An 18,241-nucleotide genomic window follows, 5' to 3' on the forward strand; every position below is an offset into this window, starting at 1 on the left:
CCTTTAGACGCGTTGGAATAACCCACTCTCTTGCAAATATAAACACCCCTAGCCGAAACTGCCACTTCGACTACTACGCCGTGAGAATAGCCCAACATGGTAAATATCTTGGAACAGAAGAAAGCATCGACTTAAGATTTGGCCCACTCATTATGACGACCCTGCCCTAACTGACTGAGATGTCCTCGTCGTTGAGAAATTCTTTCATCTCCAGCCCCGCTGTGATATTGTCGTACTTCTCTATTCTAGCAGGTACAATGAACGGACTCAAAGGGCAGCAAGATGGTGGATTCTTGAAGGCTCTAATAGACCTTTCGAGCCCTGTTACGCTGTATCCCGTGTAGGGCCGAGACGGTGTTGGGTGGCTCAGTCTATGCTCAGCCATATTTTTCACCAACAGCCCCAGAAGGGTCGCCGAACACTCGAATTTGCATCCGGAAGAACCATTTCGAAATCGATCAGCTTGATTTTCCAGCATTTTTAAGATTCGTTCAATGATATCTTCGCGACGCTGGTCGATTGCGTCTGCATCGTTTGAGGTTAGTCTAAGGACCTGCTGAAACCCCGAAATTTGTGGAAACCTCACCCGTTATGGACGATCGAATGGGAAGTCGATCCAGAGATGGGAGCAGCCCCTTGGTTTCCCGGATAGCTGTCTTGGTGATATGCTGAAAGATGGTCTCGTTCCGGAAAACAAATGACACCAGAAGCCACAGGAGTAAATCTCGATCGCATGTCTTGGGCAGTGGCGATGCTCTAGACAGCATTTCAATCCATATTGTCGAAAGTGGTTCCATGCTCTCATGGCAGTCGTAGTAATCCACGATCGCGGCGACCTTGGCGAGCATTTCGAGATCAACACAACGAGAAATGCCACGGAACTTTCCATGCATCGCTTTCATCACCACGAGAAACGCCTGGGCATCCCATCCAGACGCATCCACATAATGCAGACCGTCTATCTTTCTAGTTGAAGCCTCCTTTCCGTTCCATTTCAACATTGATGCGAAGTAGCGGGAGGCAAGACCAAGGTGCCGAGACGATGAGAGATATTTTATGCTTTCAGCCTTGGACGTCACGTGTACATCGGGCAACCTTCCATTCGGTGAGTTAAGGCGTTCTCCTTTCCCTATAGTCGCTGCTGATGCTCTCTCGTCCCAAGGCGCAAACGGAGAAGTCGAAGGATGGAGAGTGAGTAAAACATCGCCATTGGGATCGAGCTTGTGGGAGACTCCTTCGATCATGTTGAAAGAAAGACCTATGATGCATGAAAATGATACGAATATGCGCACATCCAGCGAGGCTTGTGGCTGGCAGGTTCCATTTCAGCACAAGAAAATGGAACATGGAATTTCTTGACTCGCTGAACTTTGGATGCAACTGCGTGCGGGGTGGTCGGCCTCCAGCAGAGGTGCCAGCAAATCAGCAAGAAGCTGCCTCAGTGTCTCCATCTCATTTAGTTCTTAAGATTTGAATCAATTTAGGTTTCAAACTTGTGCGACAGAACGTTTCGGGGTGAGGACGCTATGCCTGGACCACTATGTGATCACGCCAGGCCCTCGGAGAGGCAAGTGGAATCAGGGACTGCACGCAGGCAGGACGAGGTATCAGGTGCCACAGCAAGCTTAGTCATTTCAATCAAGACTTTTGCCATGTGGGCGGATATTGAAGAGAAGATCACATTGAGGATTATGATGAGATGGCGCACCCGCTTTGAGAGCATCTTCCACGTCACCACGTAGATTCTGTTGATATGATTGGCATAGTGGTGTTAAATGAGTGAATCCAATGACTGCATTTGGAACTTGTCTGCTATGAAAATGCGCCTCAAAGTGATCTCAGACCCGGAAACAAGCTAAATTACCTCACGTATTCAGCTTACACCACGACGCAAGAAGCACTGTCTGCAGGCGGCCAGAATTGTTAAAGGCCCCTCACAAGCATCGAAGACCAGGGATTCACTTATTTAGCAGCCCAGGCTTCCGGTGACACAACCTTTGTGCGGATTGACGTGTCACTACGCCATTCAACAACTGACGGAGCTGAGGTTGTCGTTGAAGTTGGTGGGAACGGTGTTCTGCAGTCCACTAGTGGTCCAGGAGCCGCCAGTGCAGCTGCCGTCCCTGAAATAACGCAAAACGTATTAGATTTCAATTGACACACGAAATTGGATGTGGCGAAAGTGATCTGCCACTTTCAATTTGAAGAATCGACTATGATGACTTACTGGTAGAAGGTGCAGGTGGCACTGCCGGTGTCAACAGAGCTGACAGCATCGTTCATGCTTCCAGGGAAGTTGGCTAAGCTTTGTTAGACCTCGTATCCTGAAGGGACTATAGTTAGAAACTTACTGCAGCCGTTGACATCCATGGTCACACAGTTGGTGATGGTCTGGTCCTTGCAAATGCGAATGCTGGCAGCATTGGCGAGACCCAGAAGGGTGACGGCAATGACGGTGAAAGACTTCATGTTGTTGGGGAAAATTGAGAAGACTGTAGGTCAAAAAGCTTGAGAAGTATGGCTGTGAAGAGGTCGACAGATGTGATGAGGTGAGAGGCTGATGCTGTTGGGGATTAAGAAAGAAAGACGCGTACAGTTGACCACCCGACTGTATTGTCATCCTCACGAAGGATCACAACATATTTACGGGCTCATAGTCCCGACAGGATCTTTACCTTGTCTGCCTAAATTGAATGTCTCAAACAATGCGCCTGGCCGGCCAATTTGGGACAACTACTAAGTACCGTCCAAGCAGATCATACAAAAGATCCTCCTCCTCAAGGCCATGTTGCACCAACGATGACTATCCGTCCATGGCATACCCAGTGTTCACCGCTAGCAGTAGGCAGGTTTGTCGATGCAACTGGTGAGTGAGTAAAATGAACCATGTCACGTCCTAGACAGACGAGACATCAGTGGCCACCATGAAGCAATCAAGAATGGAACGCTGCCAAGGCTAGGAGCCATTGAGGTGTAGTAGGCTAAGGTGGGCGGGCGGCCGCCATGTGGATACTAAAGCCAGAATTGTTCGAAGTTGTAACTATCGTGAGCGTCCAATACAGATACGCAAGGAACTTTGGTAAATTCCCCGCCTTAGTAGACAACTCACGCGAAGTTACATTGGTATCAACGTCCATCTAGTTACTCTGAAGAGAGGCTGGTTCCACTTTGCTACGCATGCAATCCTGAAAAGGTGGTTTCATTGCCCTCCGTTGTAGTCCTGGGCACGAGCCGAGAGATACTTGTTCGGGAAAGGCTTTGCACTGGTACGATAACCGACAAATAGGCACATTGCCTTCCATATGCAAACTTGAGACCCATCAAACCCCCATAGGATTTCTCTCACAAGTATGCAAGTCAGATGATAGAAATCCAGCAACTGATTCCACTCTTTCGCCCGATCAGGCTGTCAAATGGCCGGCGATTTCCTGACATACTGTCTAAAGCTCCGTGATTCAACTTTAACCGGGGCGATTTCGATGATCTGCGGAACTTTGGTCACCTAGCTGAGAACCCTGGACAGCCCTGCGGCCGCCTCCGGTAGTTCACCAAACCCCTAACGCGCCTGGCTTACGCCCTGCTGAAAGATCGACAATTAACTAACTCAAATTGACCATCCATGGATATGGATTTAGGACTTTGCCTAGCAATTACACAGCCCGTTCAGCGTGCTGCTTAGCGTATGCCAGGTACTTTCTTGGCGGGTATCGTTGCCCCTAACTTCCGTGAACTCTCCGCGAGTTACACAGCATGCCTAGCGGCGGTTAGGCTCACTTGCAACCCCACAAAGAGCCTTCGTTCTCAGACCAAGTTGATTCCCAAACCATGTGTATTTACGTACAGGAAGCAAAGCTTTTGTGTTCTATCCCATGCAGGCGTTTGCGCCTCATGTCTTGGAGTTATATCTCTGTATCATCCTTTTCTGCACCGCCGTAGCAAGCTGCTCTAGGTTTCTGGAGCCGGTAATCTCAAGCGTGGCCAGATCTACGCCCATCCATTGCCTGATCCAGGCTCGCACCTCTATTCCTACTAGGGAATCTAGACCGAGGTCCGTTAGTGGAGCCTGGAAGTCCAGGTCTGTGTCTTGTCTAACCTGGAATTCGCGCAGGGTTTTCCCAATATGCGTTGCTAGGAATTCTGTGGTCTCTCCTGACTGGAGCGAAACGATGTTAGAGCTGAGCTCTCGGATGGCATGGCTGAGCTCGTCCTTCGCCATGCTGTCTGAGCCGGAAGGAATTTTGCTGTCATCCGAGTCCAGGTTGCGAAGGGCAAGCATTCGTCGATCTCTCTTCCACGGGACACGGCATGATTTCGATGTAAGCGGTATGGTGGAACGCATTCCCATGGCCAATAGAGATGGTTGTACATGGCACGAGGCAGCTGAAGCGCCGTTTTCCGTCGGAGGTTCCATCAGCAACCGCTCAATGCAGTCCAGGAGCTCGACCTCGGTGTTGAACCATTGACCTGTTGCCTTGGCCAAGTCAGCTGCCTCAGGTCGGTCAGCTACGTAGCCGACGTCGCTGATGAAGCCCACATTTAGAACACTTGCAGCTAGTCCCAGATTCCGCCTATAACCAGCGAAGGATTCCATGTAGGCATTCCCAGCATGATAGTTGGCCTGTCCCCACCATCCACCTGTTGCTGCTGTGGAGCTGAACAAGAAGAAGAAGTCAAACGGAACGTCAGGCTGCCGCTCCAGCAAGACCTCATCGATGTTCCTAGTTCCATTAATCTTCGGCTGCGACGCCGCAAGCCACTCGGACCAACTCATACTGAGGAAGCCAGCGTCCCGAAGAGCCATTGCAGCGTGCAGAACCCCTCCGATTGGCATTTTGGCGACTTTGATTGCTCGAACGACGTCGTCATATTTGGCGACGTTGCCGGAAACAAATTTGACATTGCAACCCAGACATGCCAGCTCTTTGGCTAAAGAGGCATGCTCCGGCAGACAACTTGCAGAGCGAGACAGGAAAATGATCTCCTTGGCCCCCTTTTCCACAAGCCAGGAGGAAATGACGGTACCCAAAGATCCCAGGCCATCAGTAAAGAGATATGACCGATCATGCCGTAGTTCGAGTGTCTTGTGGATGGGCTCGGTGGGAAGCAGCTGGGATTCAGCTTCTTCTGGCAATGTTACAACGATCTTGCCTATGTGCTGGCTCTGTTGCATTTGTCGGAAGGGCTGGGAGATTTCTGCGGCTGAGAAGGTAGAGGCGATGCATGGTTGAATGTGGCCCTGTGTCCATAAATCTATGACTCGCTCCAGCATATCCCTAACGAATCGGGGCTTGCGAGCCCATAGATGTGCCAGATCAACACCACAGAAGGTTCGGTTAGATTCAAACTGGTCCATGGCCAGCTTCGCATGTCCCAGGAAGTCCCGGCGGCCGAGCTCGACGAAAGTACCAAACTCAGCCACGCACTGCCAGGAAACGTGGAGCAGCTCTCCTGATAGTTGGTTGAGGACCAAGTCCACCCCCAATCCCTCTGTGGCTGCCATGATGCCCGGCAGGAATGATGAGTCGCGGGAGTTGAAAATCTTGCCTGGGGGAATTCCAAGTTTCTCGACGAGAAAGTCTCTCTTACCTTTGCTGCCGACAGTACAGTATATCTGTTGAGATGCTCGTCAGTTTTGGCTGAAAACATGAAGGGTTATATGGAACGTTCAACTCACGTCAGCTTCTAGCATCTGAGCGAGCTGGAGTGCCGCCAAGCCCACACCTCCCGTAGCCGAGTGGATCAAGATACTCTTTGCGCACGTATACCGTTAGTGACAGTCGAGATCAAGGGTTGTATGAAATTGAGGTGTTTTACATACCATTCCTTTGATTGCTTTGCCTTGGGTGAACAGCCCATGAAAAGCAGTGCAGTGTGCCACAGGAATTACGGCAGCGTCTTCGAAACCCATCTGGTCCGGTATCTTGCAGCATAGCTGTTGGGACGTTACTTTGATGTTTGTGAATGACCCGCTAGATATGGCCACGACCCGATCGCCCACCTTGACCCTATCCACATCGGGGCCGACTTCCAAGACAATGCCGGCACATTCTAGACCAAGTCCATCTTGAATAGCCGCTGTGTCGGTGATAAAGCTTTGAGCAATGAGGACGTCCTTGTAGTTCATGCCTACGGCCTTCACTTTGATCTTGACGTCGTCCTTGTTGAGCCCTGGAGTTATCATTGGCTTCCAGTACAGTGTGTCAGTGAGTCCCGGCTTGCGCTGGGAGAGCTTTCGCACGCTCATGCTTTCTGGAAGCAATTGAGACTCAGCTGTCAGGTTAATATGCTGATAACGGCTTATAAGAATCTTTTCGTCCATGTACGCCCATTCATACTCGGGGTTGCTGTCCGGGTCATTCTTGACACGCTTGCCGAATTCATGGTAGACCTTTGGGACAACATTGGCGATGGCTGCCGGGGAGAGACTTTCGAACTCGAGAGTGGCAAAATCAAGCCCAAGCTCTGTCCGTAGAACATGAGCTAAACCGAAAAGCGGAGCGTACTGAGATTGAATATTCTCGCCGACCTGGCATTGGCTAGTAATCCACAAAACACCGCAGTCACTGTCGTGGGCATTCTTGACAAATCGCTGAAAGTGTGCAAATCTTTCCTCTGTCAGACCGGCGAAAAAGGGAGAAAAGACATCGAGTACGGATATGACGTCTTGTTTTGGGGTTAGACTCGCTTCCGAATCCTCCAAGTTGTATTCATCGACTTCGTATGAAGCCCGCCGCAGAGTCTCAAAAACCTGCTTGATATCTTGGCCCCTGTGCTTTAGAATTGTGACTCGTGTCGACGAGGCACAGGGTGTGACGGCTGGCAAATGATGTTGTTGTTCGTGTAGCCGTCGAAACTGTTTGATATGTCACCGAATCCGGATCCCAACAGCTCCTTCTTCCATCTCTCAAAGCTGACATGGGGCGTAGAAACGCGACCGTCGGCTTCACCAAGCCACCAGCCTGGGATGACGCCAAAACAATGGTTGATCCAGGGCGTGATCGGAAAGATCTCTTGCAATAGGAACCGTCCTTCAGGGTGTATCAACTTCCTTATGTTGCTTAACGACTCGTGAAGGTTTGGTGTGGCATGTATGACGTTCCATGCAATAATGAGGTCGAATGACTCGGCCTGGAACCCCTGCTCCAACGGGTCTTTGCTGATGTCAAGGATGGCGAATTCAATTCCCCCGTATTCTTCGAACCTCTTCTTTGCATCTGCAAAGAAGCCGCTAGATATATCAGTGTACGTGTAGGACTGATACATCCTCTGCCCATGACTCGATGTCAAGCTCTGGAGCGTGCTGGCCATCGCACCTCCAGTTCCGGCCCCGATCTCCAGGACGCGGAGGTTTGGCTTCTTGTGCCCAATCAGTGATAATAGACTTGACGAGTCTGTGTCTAAAAGAAGGCAGTTGTAGACATTTTGAAGTACGCCATCCGCCAGAAGAAGCTCAAGCTCGCTAACATCGCCATTGAAGATTCCTTCGCAGGAAGAGCTGACACGATGAATAGCTGTTGCAGGAGCATGGACCTCGCTTTTTTCAAGGTCTTTAAAAAGCGATGAAAGCAGGATATCTCGATCTTTCGACGCCATACTGACGAGATAGTCAGCGTCTGGAACTCCAGGGCATATGAGAGAGCCAGAAGAAAGTCCAGTGACGAGGTCTTGAAGCCATTTCCGGTATTTGGTCAGGTGTTCACGTTTAGGGTGAGCAACGTGACGTATGCTGTCGAGTGTTCGGGTGAGGGAAAGTATGTTGAACCGGTCGAGCAGCCGATACAGCTCCACCTTTGAGACGTCTATCGCGGGTCGGATCAGAGAAGAGGGATCAACGAACTCAATATCTTCTTTCCACTCAAGCTCCGCAGCTCCGTGTGGATTAGAAACCTCATTTGCGCCATTAGAGCCACCGATTCTCGATAGCTGCCACCCTTTGGAGCTCAGGACTACGCTACCGCCGTCGAGAGTAGCGTCAACGCTACCCAGAAACGCTCCAGGCCGCTGCTCCGTGACCTTTGCTGAAAATGATAGCTCCTGAGCTCCTGCCGGTGGTACTGCAAAGGCGAACTCATCGACGTAAGCAACTAGTGCTAGCGAGTTGCAATTTCGCGTGAGACCATGGGCGGCGGCCACATATAAGCTTTGAACAGGACGGTCCAACGCCCCTTGGTGTACAGAATAGTAATTTTCCTCTCCCGGTAGTAGGTCAAGCTTCAAAGTCCCCTTGATCTGCAGTGTTATGGGATCGGCTGCGACGTCCATGCCGCTGAAGCGTGGGCCATACTCCAGGCCGAGGGACCTAAACTTGCGATACCACGAGGCGGAGGAGCACACCCTCGAGAATACGCTGCTAAAGTCTTTGGCATCACACTGTCCCAGGCTACTATTCGACGATTCGCTGTCACCTCGGACCTTTCCATACGCGTGCTTCACCCAGTCTTCGTCCTGGTAGCTGGAAATGGTGAACTCGTACCAATCCGAGTCGATTGAGTCGGTGAGACTTATTTGGTTGAGTTGAGTAACGATTTCCGTCTGGCTCTCGTACGTCATGGGCAGAGCCGCACTGAAGTGAACTTGTTTGCACGTGAAATTGGGGTTTCCTGTGAGCTGTCTAGCAGCTTCACCAGCCATACACAAGTATGAGACGCCAGGAAGAATAATGGTCCCTTCAACCTCGTGCTCTGCAATCCAGGGCACATCCTCTAGACGTGGCAGATTTCGCCAAGCTGGACTTCTGTTTGTGCTTTGCAAAACCCTACTGCCAAGGAGTTCATGATGCCGAAACTTGCGTAGACGATACTCTTCGGAGAGCCTAGACTCATGCCACAGTGGCCCTTCATAGTGCCAAAGGTACGACGGGAGGTCTGTCAGAATGTTTCCTTCGTCGAACACGCGATCCAAGGCCACCGGATGGTTACGTAGCCACAGCTCGCCCACAGCACGGAGGAGTTCTTGATGAGCGTCCTGGCCGCGAATGAGGGTGGCGATATACTCGGCGTTGATTTTCTCAGCCCCTAAGATTTGTCGAATAGGACCTGCAAGAGCAGAATGTGGACCGATCTCTAGGAAAGCCTTCTCGGAATTAAGGGTGTGCAATGCTTTGCTCACAGCTCCACTGAAGCGAACCGGTGATACCAAGTTCTGGACCCAGTAATCGGGGCCAAGTTCAGCCCCCTTGCATATGAGCTGGTTTGTGACACTAGAGAAAAAGGGTGTCTTTGGGTCACGAGGCTGCACATGTGGTCGAAGCAGGTCGACATATTGCGAAGCAACAGCTTGCATGTGATGGGAGTGATATGCCCTATCCACTTGCAGAGCTCTGGCAAGTACGTCCGGATGTGCCTTCTTTAGCTCCGTGACTACCAGATCGAGAGAAGTCTTGTCTCCGGTTAGTGTGACGCTGTTTGGGCTGTTTTCGCATCCGACCAACACGCCAGGCCGAAGGTATAGCGTGACCTGCGCTTTCCCCATCCCGATGGCAGCCATACCACCAACTGAGTCCTCTACGGCCCCCAATACCTTGCCACGATAGTAGGCAATGATGATGGCTTCGCGTTGAGTAATTGCCCCACAGGCATACGCAGCTGCGATTTCTCCTGACGAGTGGCCCAGCACCGCTGCTGGCTTGATGTTGTATGTCTTTAAGAGGTCTACAAGACACAACTGAAGAGCTGCACAGCAAACCTGCGAGACTTGCCCATTGTTGATTCTGGAAGTTCTTTTCGGTGCCAACATCTCGTCTGCGTTTTGAGGTCATGTCAGCTTGGCTGATGACTAGGACCAGTTTTCGACTGTGAGGTTGAGGTCTTGACATACCTATTAAATTCCATGTCGGACCGTCTGGTAACTGTTGCAACAGACTGTCCATCGCAACCAATGAAAGTTTGAATGGGGGAATGTTCTCCACGAGGGACTTCCCCATCTGTGCCCACTGCGCGCCCTGTCCGGTGAACACGAAAACCAATTGAGCAGGGTCGTAATTACCATGTCGAGTCGGCTTGAGTATTGGGAAGTCATCAATACCATTCGACACGCAGCAAGCACGGTAGCTTAGCAACTCCCGTTTCTTTGCCAAGTTATACGCTACGTCGCTCAATCGGTCTGGGTGGGCTAGGTTGTAAGCCTGATGGCGCTTCACCATCTTCTCGAGTGCCACGGGATGCTTGGCGGAAAAAAGAAGAAGCCGAGGAGGCTCTGAGCCAATTGGCACCACTGCAGGGAGGGACTTCGTCGCCTTCGTCGTTATTCTTCCATCTTTAACCCCGACGTGGTCGACTGAGGCCAGGAGGGCGTAAGCGTTGGAGCCACCGACACCATACGAACCGACACCAACGACTCTGTCTTTCTCTTGGGGCCATGGAATGGCTTGTGCAGGAACCTTTAGTTGGTAGCGATCGAATGGAATCTTGGGGTTGGGAGATTTGAAGCTTGCATTTGGCGGTATCATGTCGTTCTGAAGAGCAAGCGTCATCTTCAAAACACTTGCAAGGCCAGCGGCACCTTCAACGTGTCCAATATTGGTCTTCACCGAGCCAATGTAGATGCCGCCATGATCTCCGAAGACGCGTCCCACGGCCTCGCATTCAAGAGGATCACCAACTGGCGTCCCTGTCCCATGACACTCCATCATCGCCGTCCTGGAGTAGTCCTTGATGCCGGCGACCTCATGTGCTCTCCGGATCAATTCTTCCTGGGCATCTGGATTCGGTGCTGTCATCGTGGAGGACTTGCCACTAGAGTTGCTCGCTGTGGAAAGAACCACTGAGCAGATTGGGTCCCCGTCTCGAACCGCGTCGCTGAGTCTCTTGACGTAAACAGCGACAACAGCCTCTCCACGTACAGAGCCATCTGCCTCAGCATCGAACGTCTTGCATGTACCTGAAGGAGATAGAACGTTATGATCATTCATCGTGGCTGTGAGAGTGGGCGAGTATATGATGCTAGTGCCGGCTACAACCGCTGCTTCGCAATCGCCATGTATCAGAGCATAGCAGGCTTGGTGTAAGCCCAGCAGTGAGGAGCTGCAAGCTGTTCGAACAGTAACGCTCGGACCCATGAAGCCGAACTCGTAGTGAATCCGATCTGCCGGCATAGAGTCGAAGCCATTGAGTAGGTTGTAGGGATGAACGGTTTGTGGGTCGGCGGCGTCCAGCTCAGCCCGGTCACCGCCAAAGCTGCCAACCCAAACACCAATCTTTCTTCCTCGGAGCTCAGAGGGCTTTTGACCTGCTCTCTGAAGTGTTTCGTAGACTACTTCCAGACTTAAACGTTGCTGTGGATCCAATATCTCGAGCTCCTTCTTCGTCATTGACCAGAAGGAAGCATCGGCGTTCTTGATATCGATGCTGCTGTCCAGAAAGTAGCCATGATCACTAGGAACATGTCTCTTTCTACCTGGCGCATGCCATGTCCCAGCATTATAGCGGTCTTTGGGCACCGGACATCGCCCGTCGCGCTTGTTCACGAGCATATCCCAAAAGGCATCTGGATCGTTCACACCTCCAGGAAGCCTCATTCCCATACCGCAAATTGCCACCGGCTCGAAAGCAGCCGTGTTGCTATCTCCAGAGGTAACTCCATGAGTGCTGCAACCGCTGTCTGTTGTGTCGTAGCCATCCACACTATTTACAGCAACCCCACTGTCGCGGCTGCCGCTGCGACCTTGGATCGACTCTTCGCCGTAATACGTTGACAGATTTGACAACATTTTGTCTTGATTAAGCTGCTCATGGTGAATGTTATGATTTGCAAAACAAGGTCTATGACTTTCTTCGGCAGTGCTTGGCTGTGATGGACGATCTCTTAGACAATCGCAGTAATAACCACATCAAGTTCAAGATGTGAAGTGGGGCGGACTGATTTACTGCGGTGACATTGCCGACGACCCTGACTCTCATTTCGGAAAAGGAAGGCCAGAAGTGAGTCGACATAGCCGACGGGATATGCAATCCGAGAGCGAAGCAGTCGCTCCCGTCGGCTTCAGATACTTTGGGCCCAGTGTCTCAGGATTCTTCCTTTACGGGACAGTACTTTCAAATCCCGACCCTCCCGTCGCCGTGCCGGGTCCTCGGAGTTTTTAAGGGGGCTTGAAACTCGGAGATTTCCACGAAGGCCGACTTTTGGAAATAATGTCGGCAAATGGTCGTGGAGCAAGTTGATTGATTTTCTTGTGTTTCTAGATTATTCACCTATTATTTTCCGCATCCCTGTTTGATTAACAGAATTAGGCTTTGTGTTCCGTGCTTGACCACACATGCGGTTATTTGCATATTTCAGCTCTACACCAGTCAAATACTGTTTGTTCAGCCATCTAAGAGTAAACGAGTCGCTTTGCCTTCTGTTGTATGGTTTCCAGTGCAACTAAATTCTGAATGAATTATCATGACTAGAATCACTTTAAACAACCAGACGCAAAATGGCTACCCGCGAAATGGCGGGCATGGCAAGGAATTGTCTCATTCACCGGTCACCGGTCTATGGATCACTGGCATCGGCTCGCAGTATCCTCCATATTTGATCCCACCGGAGACATTCGTCAGTTGGGCAAAGAAATTCCATAACATCGAAAAACCGGTGTAAGTGCACTCCTTTTTCTTTCTTTTTTGAAAACAAAAAAAAAATATTCCGAGGGCTAACAACTGGGGTGTCGGAATAGGCTCGCTAGACTACTGAAGCTCACAATGAGCAGCGGTATTGAAACACGAGCATCAACAATGGACTTCGAAACCGGCTTTGGCTGTCAACCTGAGGTCCCACTCATTGAGGAACTAGACGCGAGGTTCCGCAAGGTTCCGCAAGGTTGGAGTTGATCTAACAGTGCAGGCTTGCCGAAAGGCTTTGCGGGACTGGGGTGGTGACCCAGACGACATCACGCATGTTATAGGAGTCACTGTAGGGTCTCTGAGCCTGCCCGGTTACGACTATCTGGTGGCACGCAGACTTGGTTTGGGCTATCATGTCGAGAACATGTTTCTGAACGGTGTCGGTTGTGCTGGTAGCATTGCCCTGATGCGCGTAGCTGCCAATATTGCCATGGCTGCGACGTCTCGGGAGAGGCCTGCCCGTATCCTCTGCTTTGCTTCGGAGGTCTGCACTATGTACTTGAGACACCAGTACGCAGAGGCTGAGGTAGCTACTGACGTTGAAAACATGGATATCGCGGGTGCCATCTTCGGCGATGCGGCATCCGCTTTTGTGTTGTGTAACGATGATGGGTTGGATGACCTCACTCAGGCCAAGTTTCAGCTACTTGAGTGGGAGCGCATGACCGTACCAAAAACGATACACCATATGGGCGCCATGGTGAAGACGACTGGCTTCACCAGCATTATCTCCAAGCAAGTCCCGGATATCGCCAAGCAGTCGGTCCGTCCTCTATGGGATAAGCTTCTCCCATCATACCGCGAGAAGGTCGGTCATCCTGAACTCGAAATTTCCGACTTCGACTGGGCTCTTCATCCTGGAGGTGAATCGGTCATCAACAATGTCAAGGACAGCATGGCTTTGGATGACCATCAAATCAGGGCAACTCGACACATTTACAGAACCAGGGGGAATACCGGGAGCCCCACGGCAATCTGCGTGCTCGATCAGCTTAGGAATATGGGTATAGGGAGCGAGCACGTGGTGGCGGTCAGTTTCGGGCCTGGTCTAGCCAGCGAGATGGCCTTTTTGAGACGCTGTGAAATCGATCAGTGAGGGCGCTGGTGTCATGGGACACGTTGAATTTCATTGTTTCAGGCCATTGTCAGACAATAGACTCACCTATCTCGCCCTAATTCTCGTGTTTAGTAGCACCTCCAGACCAAATTCATCATCGCTGTCATTTCTCACTGAGACTTTTCCCCTTTCTACTGCATACTATGTTTCCATTTCGTTTTCGAGTTCAGGATCAGAATGTATTAGGGAGTCAGATGCACTTTCTACTAATGAGTGACCATGTGTACACAGTATGCTTCGCTGTTGATTGTGCGCCCTGAAAGACCCAATACTTTATTTGTGGCCATTTGCACCGTCTTTGACATATTCTGTGGCTCTATTTTGAACACAACACTCCGGCTACCTCACCTGCCAGAGATGTCAGGTACCCAGCACAGTTGCGCGTCTCAAGTCCCTTCTGAACCGTCCAGCATAGCTTCCCGGACCAGCTTTGTGTAATACTGTCCTGTCAAGGAGTACGTGTCAGGGCATTGAGGCGCGCATTGTTGCTGGTAGGTATTGTCGACTCACCTATTGTCCCATATGACCAAGTCACCTGGATGATGCCATTCCACACGTAATTGGTATTTGGCTTGGGTGGCGTGTTTGAGTAGCTTTTGTTGGAGGTCTGCCGTCTCTTCGTCCTCCTCGGGTGCGCATTCAATATGGTGCATGTATAGCCCAACGTACAGGTTCATCCTATTGGATGGCTGGTGCAACTCTACAAGTTGATGCCTGGCCATAGGATAGGCTGAAGGGTCTAAGTCTTTGAACAAGTCCGGGTTACTGATCTTCTGTGCATGCTGCCACGAGTGAACACCGCAATAGTTCTTGGATAACAGTCTTTTCTTGAGGCCGGATTCGACATCGTCCAACTGGTCGAAGGCAGTCCTAGTGTCAGCAAAGATAGTGTCGCCTCCGTATCCTGGCGGCGGGATTTCGTGCGCTCTGAGAATACTCCACGAAGCTCGCTGTTGACTGTATGCAAGGTCCGGATGAAAGAAGGACGCGAGTCTACCAATTTGGGCCTTGGGACCTTCGGCTGGGACAGGGTCTCCTGTGTCCGGGTCGATGTTGCTCAAATCGGCGAGTTCATCAGTCTTGAGCCGTGTTTTCGTATCGCCAAGCACCTTTTTCATGCTAAAGAGGGGTCCAAAACGGCGAGCGAGCTCGTCATGGCTGATATCATCAAGACCAGTGCTACGAAAAACGATCACGCCGTACTGCGATAGATTAGTCGCAAAGTCCGCAGTATACGAAACTACACGTTGCGTTGTCCCGACTTTGCAGACCGTTGCAGCTAGATTGATGGCCTCACCTTCGCTGATAATGCGACAATATTCTCGAAGACGTCGTCTGACATGGGCGTTGACAGGTTGACCCCCGAAATCTCCGCACCAAAGTAAGGATGCAGTTCTGTTATTTTGATTTGGGACTTTGATTTCTCCATACCATCGGCGAGACTTCCCATATTCGACTACTTTGGAACTCTCTTGGAAGGTACGTGAGCAGGTCGGGCTTGCTTCAATGGAGACGCGCTGGAGGAAGAACGTTTCTGTTGCAACAAACATGGTATGGATGTAAGAGCCTGCTGCTACACAGACCGTAGTACCCAATGCTCAATTAGAAATGATGAATGTTGAGGCGTTCATTCTCTGTCTAGACTTGGTGATAGAATGTATTGGTAACTGAAAGTATGACTAGCCGGGTTCAAGCGATTTGGTCTTGGCCGAGTAACTCACGGGCAGCAGCAGAGATGGGTGGAGACTCGGGTCGATGATGTTCTCTCGAGATCCTAGTTGTACAGATGCCATGAAAGCCTCTCCAAGCTACCCAAAGAAAAAGCCGCCCCACACCTGAAACAAAACTTGATGAGAGTATTCTCCTTGCTGTCGTCTGATTATCAGCCATGACCCGAGATGGGGCAATTCGGAGGTTTCTCTAGCTTGACTAGTTATAACTTAGAATCATTAGTTTCGTAGTGAGCAGAATAAAACGGAGGGGAGCCAAATGTTTCTCCCGACTTAACGAGGTCCTTGCCTAGTTAGGAAGTGTGAGCTCCCTACCTAATCTGTAGTTGATTCAAAGTGTGCTTCGACCCGCTTACACCTGAGTCGCTACAAGTAGTGCACCGCCGACAGATGATTCATCATTGGTGGGTACCCTTCCCCGGGAGGAAATCATTCCCCGGATCAGGGGAATCATGGTTTGGAAGCTTGGTCTATAGGGATACAATTAACGATCATGACTCTAGTCATGAACAGAACCCGCGGAAGCGTCCCGATTCCTCAGAGTGATTACCTCCATCCTTGAAACGAACCGGAGTGACCCGATCGCTTGGGAGCCATAGTATAAAGTTGCATAGGCTCATCTCAGCATCGTATTATTGAAAGCCTGCCACGGAAATCAATGGTCCAACGGCGTTTTTTGCTGCTTTGAATCACTCGGCTAAAAGCAAAGAAAATTACTTCCCATTCAATTTCATAATTTAGTTGAAGCAAAGATGTATATTGGGAAAGTTGCCTTATTGGGACACCTCGTCTTCGAGTCAGCGGCATGCGCATCGTTCTTCTGCCAGCCACACAAGCAATCGCAAGATCCTGAGGCTAGCGAAGAGGCGGTCTTAGTTTGCCATAACTACGCTGGCATGCTTCTAGCTACCAACGTCTTGTGCCTTTTGTCTCTCATCCAAGGTGATAGCAAGACATTTGACGATACGAGCGTCATGATTACACGATCTATGGCCATCTATCACCTATTTCCCATAAGAAGAGCCTGGAACAGCATCAAGAAACGCAGAGGCAACTACAGACCGGAAGAGAGCATGGCAGGTGGTCCTCCAGGGCATCTAGTCATCCACGGCGCTTTGTTCGCATTAATGCTTTTGGTTGGGTGGCGCAAGAAAAAATGACTAGGGTTGTCGCATGAGACTTTTGCGTAGGACAATTGCCGGGTGCAAATGATTACGTTCCCTGTCCAACAGCTTTTGGGGGGGGCTAGAACTTGGTCTGCGACGGCGAGGGCGGCGCTGATAGGCATCCTACTTACGAAATTACCGTACTGGCGAACCATGGCGGTGGAAGTTTAGATTCAATGTACAATGGTGTGATTCTTCCAGCTGCCGGCAGTGATTGCATGGCGCAACCACGAGTGGGCGCCCGGATAAGCACATGCTCGGAAAAGAACAAAGCTTTTCGCTATGATTGAGGCTACGAAGTTATGAACCTGAAGATGCGGTGATTTCCGTCGGTGCTACTGTCCGACGGCGCCAGACGGGCGTAACGCGAGGTTGATTCGTCCAAGCTTTGCGTTTTATGGATGTCAGTGACCGAAACTGGGTTGGGAACTGTCAGTAGGGATGCAAGTCTGGCTAATTGACACGAACTGCAAGTGGAAGGTTAAAACAGCCAAGCATATGCATGGTAGCTACTTTCTCATGAAACCGATGTCCATCGGAATGGAGACCTGCTTGGCCATCAAAACGCCCTGCCAGATTCACAATGAGTGTGAAATTCTTGTAAGAGATCTCAAGTCCCCCATAGTCACATAACGTCCCAACTATCTCCAAGCAGAAATGTGAATTCTACTTCCAAAGCCTGCAGTATAGTCCCATTTCTCTACTCGCCTGGATCTACCGAAAGTCACCAAACGCAGGACCACAATGAACGCAGTACAACACCCCACCTTCACAAAATGCCATGACCAGAACAATCATAGCTGCAGACCATCAAATACGAAGGATGCAATCAACTTTTCATTTGTTCGGTTTCTAGAAGACGTTGAACGATTTTGTCACATTCTAGATGCACCCTTCTCAGCATCAACTACGACAGCCGTCCTGAGGGCATATCACACTCATTTTCACAACGCTCTTGTGGGATGGCGAGTCACTTCGAAAGATTCTGCGCTCAACCATCGCTTCTTCCAAGCCGCATCAACCGATGTCGTTGCTACCGCCATTGAAGCAGGCTTCATCCAGCACAGTCCCCTGACAGATTTGGTGCAGGCTTGGAGTTCGCTTTTCGACGGTGAGGTGCAACAATGGTGTGACTTCGACACTTCAAAGGGACTCATGAAGTCGTGGTTGTTTCTAGGCCAGACGCGTCGTATGGAAGACGTTATTGATCTTGACTTCGTTCCACACCGGATCCGCCGTCACCTTGGCACTTTCAAAGACCACGAGCTGGACAGAGTGAGAACTATTGCTGTCGATTGGCATTCTCACACGATCAACATTTACTGGCGTGTTCCAGGACCCCTTAGCAAAGGGCAAGCTGATGGACTACTCCGAGTAGCAGACTGCCAGCCATTAGAAGAGGACGACGTTGAGGTGATTAGTAAACTGTCAAGAGCAAATGACGGCAGTTTTGCCTTTGCCCTCACACTGGCTTTTGAGACGGGTGAAATTGAAAGAGCGGCATTCTATGCCACGAAGTTGCCAAGAGAAGATCTTCCTGCACTGGATGATAGACTGGCAAAGTTCATTCAACATGCGCCAGACTATGATCCGCACGAGTGGATTACTATTGGTTGGGGATTTGTG

General features: G+C 50.5%; 5 protein-coding genes across 5 annotated transcripts; 1 reads left to right on the forward strand and 4 right to left on the reverse strand.

The window, feature by feature from the left end:
- Window positions 1–166: 166 nt before the first annotated feature.
- CGCA056_v009385 (uncharacterized protein) lies at window positions 167–1,001 on the reverse strand (the record flags this gene model as incomplete). Its single annotated transcript, XM_037324632.1, has 2 exons — window positions 167–525; window positions 587–1,001. The coding sequence occupies 2 exons, from the start codon at window positions 999–1,001 to the stop codon at window positions 167–169; spliced, it is 774 nt and encodes a 257-aa protein (XP_037176143.1).
- Window positions 1,002–2,026: 1,025 nt separating this feature from the next.
- On the reverse strand, window positions 2,027–2,469 carry CGCA056_v009386 (uncharacterized protein; the record flags this gene model as incomplete). Its single annotated transcript, XM_037324633.1, has 3 exons — window positions 2,027–2,123; window positions 2,228–2,300; window positions 2,352–2,469. The coding sequence occupies 3 exons, from the start codon at window positions 2,467–2,469 to the stop codon at window positions 2,027–2,029; spliced, it is 288 nt and encodes a 95-aa protein (XP_037176142.1).
- A 1,557-nt stretch (window positions 2,470–4,026) lies between these two features.
- Window positions 4,027–11,707, reverse strand: FUM1-4 (Highly reducing polyketide synthase FUM1; the record flags this gene model as incomplete). Its single annotated transcript, XM_037324634.1, has 6 exons — window positions 4,027–4,029; window positions 4,094–5,611; window positions 5,675–5,749; window positions 5,819–6,767; window positions 6,815–9,740; window positions 9,817–11,707. 6 exons carry the CDS (start codon window positions 11,705–11,707, stop codon window positions 4,027–4,029), a joined length of 7,362 nt encoding a protein of 2,453 aa, XP_037176548.1.
- Window positions 11,708–12,966: 1,259 nt separating this feature from the next.
- DCS (Phenylpropanoylacetyl-CoA synthase) lies at window positions 12,967–13,698 on the forward strand (the record flags this gene model as incomplete). The annotated part of the gene is made up of 1 exon (XM_037324635.1): window positions 12,967–13,698. One exon carries the CDS (start codon window positions 12,967–12,969, stop codon window positions 13,696–13,698), a length of 732 nt encoding a protein of 243 aa, XP_037176146.1.
- A 527-nt stretch (window positions 13,699–14,225) lies between these two features.
- On the reverse strand, window positions 14,226–15,169 carry tfdA-4 (Alpha-ketoglutarate-dependent 2,4-dichlorophenoxyacetate dioxygenase; the record flags this gene model as incomplete). The annotated part of the gene is made up of 2 exons (XM_037324636.1): window positions 14,226–14,921; window positions 15,017–15,169. The coding sequence occupies 2 exons, from the start codon at window positions 15,167–15,169 to the stop codon at window positions 14,226–14,228; spliced, it is 849 nt and encodes a 282-aa protein (XP_037176145.1).
- Between the last annotated feature and the right edge of the window lie 3,072 nt (window positions 15,170–18,241).

The sequence above is a fragment of the Colletotrichum aenigma genome (assembly GCF_013390185.1).
Source record: "Colletotrichum aenigma strain Cg56 chromosome Unknown KSG_Cg56_contig06, whole genome shotgun sequence".
NCBI classification, from domain to species: domain Eukaryota; kingdom Fungi; phylum Ascomycota; class Sordariomycetes; order Glomerellales; family Glomerellaceae; genus Colletotrichum; species Colletotrichum aenigma.